Here is a 6,130-nt window from a genome sequence, read left to right as displayed (position 1 = left end):
TTTGGTGGACTTGGAGGTGGCTGGTGTGGAGGAATGAAGGAAAACTCCAGTGCCTTGTTTTGGGTGGACTTGAGGCTGCATTGCCCAGAGGAGCTGGAGCAGGACCGTGGTAGAGGCTTTGGTTCTGCTACTCGGTCACAGCATTGTTTGACTTTATCACTTTATCCTTTGAGTCTTGGAATGAGATGGGAGAGCTGTTAGGCTTATTGGATTAGTGGGTGCAAGGGCTCTCATTATCCCGTGATGCTCCAGAGGCAGAGGTCGATTTATCCAGGGAGCGATGCCGGCAGAGGGAGCTGGCTTTTCATACACACCAGGCAGTCGAGCAAATGAAGGCATTACTGGGCCGAGAGTGTTTTCTCACAGATCATCCCGGGGTGAAAGTGGCAAGGCTGGAATTTGCAGTGGGATCTGCATGAAACCCCACAGAGTGAGATGAGAGATTTGAGTTTGTCTCGAGAAATACTTTCAGCAAAGTCCTTGCTGCGTTTGATGATTGCATGGAGATAAGTTCCCCTCCAGATGCTTGGGGTCCTGCACTGCACCTTGCCAGGAAGAGCATTGGAATGATATGCCTTGCACAACCCCTGCGCTTTATGAAGGTGACAGTGATGTTTGAAAGCAGATTTTAAAATCTCATTGTTATTTTGGGTGCTGGGACCTGGACACACCTAATTAATTCTGGTGTCTGGGCTGGTTCTCACATCCAGCTGCAGCTGGGGCATCTCAGAGCCAGCCACAGCCCTGAACCCTTTAGTTCCTCCAACATTCTTTGGCAGAAGCTCTTAAGGATTTGACCTCCATGGGGTGCAGTGAAACCCCCAGAACTTGCTGGGTTGAGATGTTTTTCAGTTTGCTTTCCCAGTTTTTCCAGATGGTGGAATTTGGATCGTGTCTTCCGGCTCCACATCAGCCACCAGCTTAAAAAGATATTCTTGTTCCACAGCCTGAGTGGTTAATGATGATATATGAAAAGAGGAGACTTAGGATGGATGGATCTCCACAGAAATCCAGTTAATAAATTCCCCCATGCCAGTGACAGAAAACTGCTACTCGCTCTTTAGCAACAGTTTTCTGGCCTGTTGGGCATTGATCCTTCTGCAATGTCCTCTAGACCAAGTTTCCCCTAGTCTGCTTACGAGAATGAAAAGTGGGACAGCATCAAAAGCCCTGATGAAGTCAGGATAAATGTCTTTTATCACCCTCCCCATTCCCAGAGCTGCTTATCCCGTGGAGCTGAACATCCGCCACATGGAGCTGCCGGCATTCTGCTTGATTTGCCGATGCTAAACAAGCCCAGTGCAGCAGAGTTTGGATTTCCCACCCATGGCCTTTTTTTGCATCATTAGCAATAATTTTAATTAACCACCAAGTAGTTTTTCCTAGGGGAAAGGAATTAAGGCAGAACTCCTGTGAGGAGCTTGTTTCCAGGCTAATGGTGTCGGTGTGCACATCGGAAGCCCTGATGGCTCAGCCAGGGTGTGTGATAGTGGTGATGGAGAGCGTTGACTTATTACCCTCCGCTCCCAGCCCTGAAAGAAAACGGAGGCAAAAACATCATCATCATCAATTTCTCAGCAGAGGATTTCAGGGAAGTGACTGCCGGTTTGGTTTGCTGCTAATTTTTCTTGCATAATCAATTACTTGGGAAGATGAGTGGCAGCCAACAGATTCACATTACAAGCCCATCTGCCTCCCTGAGCACCACATGATGCCCATCCCAAGTCAGGGACCCCTCCAGACACCTGCCCTGTCTGCAGGGACATTTGGGGACATGCAGCCTCTGGCTCAGTAGTGGGGACATGCCATGGCAGCTCAGGGATGCTCCCAGCTGGGCTTTCCCCATGGGGCTGCTCCTGCTCTGGCATTATCCTGTCTGCTTGTGCTGGGTTTTTAATTCTGGGATATTTTTCTCTCTCTTCCATCCTAGGGAATGGGCTACCTGCATGCCAAGGGGATCCTTCACAAGGATCTCAAGTCAAAAAATGTTTTCTATGACAACGGGAAGGTGGTGATCACAGACTTTGGCCTCTTCAGCATCTCGGGAGTTCTCCAAGCAGGCAGGTAGGACATGGTGTGATGGAAACATGCCCTAAAGCTCTCTGTTGAGCTGGGAACGTGGGGAGGGAGCCCAAAAAACAACTCTGCAAGTGCCTTTCTGGATCTGCAGCCTTGGCAGACAGGAGTTCAAAGTGTCTTGAGTGTCCTGGGGCTGCTCTATTTAAAAACAGAGTTGGTTTTGATCGGTAGGAAGGAGCATGATGCTGCATGTGAGTCTCTGGCAGTTTGGTTCGGAGAGACAGGTTGTGTCTCTTGGACCCAACCTCTTCCCATAGGATGCATCATTTCCATGGCTAAACAACCCTGCAGCCACCTGGGAGATGCTCCTCAGGCTGTGTTTCACTGGGGCTAGTTTGCTCTTTGGCTTTTCCCTAACACCATTGTTATAACTCCCTGGCATCTGCTTCATTTCCTGCATGGGTTGAGTGGTGCCATCCCCGTGCTGTCCTCCTGACACTCCTGTGACCTTTTGGGTGCTACAGCATCTGGCTGTGGTGTCTGCGCTGAGCATGGAGCAAGACACACAGAAAATGAAAGCCAAAGTTAGGACATTTACAGCATTGTGACATTTTTGTGTCTCTCTGGGTTGAAATCAAGCGCATTTGGTAAATATTCCTTATTGAATTTTTTTTTCCCAGTGCTTTGGGAGGTTTTCCAGCTGTAGGCACAGCAGGACAAACAATTTCAGCAGCTGTAGAAAGGAAAAAAAAGCAAAGCTGTGGGGGAAAGGGAAGCACAAGTGGGAAAAAAAAGAACAGAGATTATATTTTCCATTTTTGTTAAAACTGAAATAAGAGCATTGCTGACTTTTCCCACCTTTTTCACTAAACCCTTTGTGTTAGAAGCAGCACAGGCCAAGCTTGGTGTTATCAGCTCTGGCAGCTCCAGCAGGTTTCCTCTGGCAGCACAGTACCCACGTCCTGGTCCTTTCAGTCTTCATCACCCCACATGATGGGGCTTGTCAGTGGAGAGGTTGTTGTGGCTGATCATCTCTTCATGGCGAAGATGTTCAGGAGATAAAATGCACCTTGGAAATGATGTAATTTTTTTCCTCGTTCCCATGTGATGAGGTCAAAGGATTAGAGGAAGAAGCGGCGGCTGCCCTCTCTCCATCCCACGCTGTGACTAGTGAGCAGACAGCAAGCCTTTACATTCCTCTTGTATAAATATCATCTGGTTCAGCACAAACTTAGCCAAAAGCTTTGGAAACTCAAGAAATCCATCAGTGCTGGATTTCTCTCCCTGCAGCAGCAAAGTGGGTTTTGCCTCTGATTTAGCAGCTGGGCAGGGGGTTTGGGGCTCAGGTCTTGCCAGGATGAAGGTACAGCTCATTCCAGCAGTGGTAAGAGGATTTGGGCAAAAATAGCCAAATTTTGCTGGGACTCTTAGTAGTGAAGGTCAGAGTTGCTCTGGAGATAAAATGAGAGGTGAGATACTGGGGAAATGGGGCATCTGATGAGGTGGACCAACATGTGGCCATCTCTGCTCAAGACTGTGGTATCTCTTGAGGGTAGAGTCTGGGAGACTTTACCCCCAAGACTCAGGAGGGGAAGGGTGGCCAGAAATGCAAGGCTGGACAGAAACTGGCAGTCTTTTGCTAGAAAAATTGAGAAAATGGGAAAATATCTGCGCTGAGCAGCTTTCAGCATGGCTGCCTTGGGCTGCTGGTGGCATGTTTTATGCTGTGGGAGAGCTGAGAGAAAGGTTCGTGGATCCACACTCATCAGTCATCATGAATTTTGAAGCAGCAAGTGTCTGCAGGTCTAAGTTCCCTTTTCTGAGTGTTTTTCTTGTTCTGATTCTGGTTTCTCTCAGATGAAGAAGAATTATAAAGCCCAATTTTGGGTCCTTGGAGGCTTGGGCAAGCATGTATAGAGAAGGGAGCAAATTTTTGCGGGACAAGTTAAGGATGGTGATGTTACTTCAGCTGTGAATGAGAACTACAAACTGGTCCGGTTTTGCTAGGGTTAAAATACTTTCTGCAGAGACTTGGTAATCTGATGTCTTATCCTGGTGAAATCAGATTTATTTCTCCTTTATTTAAATGCTATTGGGCTCGAGAGGGCTGCTGTGGAATTAGGAGGAGCGTGAGGTGGGTCTCGAGGAGTCTGAAGAGCTCTTCTGCTCTTGCATTTGCCCTGTGGGGGGTTTGTCCTTTGGTGGGGTTGGAAGATGCTCAGCTGTTTAACCTGCTTTCTGCTGGTGGCAGTGGCCAGGTTGGTTGTGAAGTCAGGTAAACTTTTGTCATAAAACCTCAAATTGCTGTAATCGAAACACTTTTGGGATCACGTTGTAGCTCAGCACTCACAGCTGGAAGCTCATAACCCGTAGCTGCATGCTCAGGCATACATAAGCTTTGTAGAGGGATGATGCTGGGCTTGCAAAGGAACTGTGGATCCAAATCCAGTCCCTGGAGCACCCCAAGGCAAACCTGAATGCTGCTCGTGGGATATCACAACACTGAGTGACTTAAATGAGCAGAAATAAAAGCTTCAGGAGCAAATCTGGTCTTGCTGAGGGTGGAAGAGCAGATCTAAGTGCTGCCCACTGTATCCCACTCCCTGCTGCCTGCCTGGGGACGGAGACTGCGGACACTGGCAAGGACGAGCGAGCTCCTCTGCATCCTTTCTAATTGCCCAGGTGCTTAATGCTGGCTTGTAATTAAGAGCCGTGCTGGGCTGGAGGAGACTGGTGGGAGCTGGCTGGGGAGCTGAAAGCCTCCTCTCTGTGCCAAAGTGCTCTTGCCTGCAGCTCCTGGGGCTGGAGGGTCCATGCCTCACAGGAGCCGCTGATTGCGACAGTGGCTCCAATGCAGCAGGATGAAAAAGAGCAATTGAGACCCAAGAGGGGGCAAGGAGGCTTAATCAGTGATTCTCTGGACCAGCAGTGTCCTTCCCTAGGGAGAAGGTTCCTCCTCCAGTCACTGCCAAACCTAGGGGTAATTCTTAGGGATGGGAATGGCTTTGTGAACGAAAGGATATGGATTATGTGCACGCAGTCATGTGGGAAAAGCCAGCCAAGGAGTCAGCATTTGCAGTGGGAGGTTGTCATCCTACCTCAGGGTGGATGGAGATGCCTGTGCCTGCATAGCATCCCCTGGGCTCTGGGATTTTAGCCCCAGGAGGACAGATGACCCCACAGCCATCCTCTACCCCTGCACATTGCCATCTTTGGGAGGGCTCCAGAGCATAAACAGGGAGAAATTCCTGACACAAAGCAACAGGCTCTTCCTCCTCCAGTCCAGTGTGACACAGGACAGTTTTTGTTACCTCCTGCTGCCAAGTTTGGGCTCAGGCTCACAGTCAAGCTGCTCAATGTGTTGCTACCACTGAGAATCCCTGCCCATTTCCCTGCCCAGGGAGCATTTTTAAGCCAGTGCTGCATCTCAGGTGCCTGCTGGAGGATATAAAAGATGAAGAAGCAGCCAACATCATCTTCAGCTGTTGGCCAAAGGAGCATAATTTATTTATACTGAGTAGGGGGAGCTGGAGGAGGTAGAAAAAAGACAGCTGAGGTTAGGTGAGGGGCTGTTAATATATTAAGCCAGACTGCTCCTGTGGGTGATAGCATTAGAGGCTTGGACATGAAGGTGGGCTGGAGGGGCTGTTTGGAGGCCAAACACCTGAAAACACTATTTTTCAGGCCATTATTTTTCAGGCTGGCAGAGCCAAAGCTCCCCCAACCACCATCCTGTGCCCAGATTTTGTCCTGCTGCCTGGCAGGGACAAGAGTGCACCACCATGCTGGAATTTCTCAGAGTAGGGTTAAACCTGATTTTGCAAGGATGACGTAGGGAAAACAAGGCTTAAATGCCCTGGGAAAAGGGTGGGAGGGCTGGGAGGATGCTTGCTGGTGGTGCAGTGGTGATGTTCCCCACTGTGGTACCCACGACTGCGGCTCCATGTTTTGCCAGGCGGGAGAACAAGCTGCGGATTCAGAACGGCTGGTTGTGCCACCTTGCCCCCGAGATCATCCGCCAGCTCTCCCCGGACACAGAGGAGGACAAGCTGCCCTTCTCCAAGCACTCGGATGTCTTTGCACTGGGGTGAGTCCTGTGGCATGGTGGGTG

General features: G+C 49.6%; 1 protein-coding gene across 1 annotated transcript in view; it reads left to right on the top strand.

Moving 5' to 3' along the window:
- KSR2 (kinase suppressor of ras 2) overlaps positions 1–6,123 on the top strand; it is a gene marked incomplete at both ends in the record, with an annotated part of 68,097 nt that extends 61,974 nt beyond the window's left edge. The window contains 2 exon segments of the mRNA XM_009075628.1: positions 1,931–2,064; positions 5,975–6,123. Coding sequence (XP_009073876.1) covers positions 1,931–2,064; positions 5,975–6,123 — 283 coding nt within the window.
- Positions 6,124–6,130: the final 7 nt, after the last annotated feature.

Source organism: Acanthisitta chloris, unplaced genomic scaffold (genome assembly GCF_000695815.1).
Source record: "Acanthisitta chloris isolate BGI_N310 unplaced genomic scaffold, ASM69581v1 scaffold3175, whole genome shotgun sequence".
Taxonomy (NCBI): domain Eukaryota; kingdom Metazoa; phylum Chordata; class Aves; order Passeriformes; family Acanthisittidae; genus Acanthisitta; species Acanthisitta chloris.
Note: the sequence above shows the minus strand (reverse complement) of the source record. Positions and strands in the feature narration are given on the sequence as shown.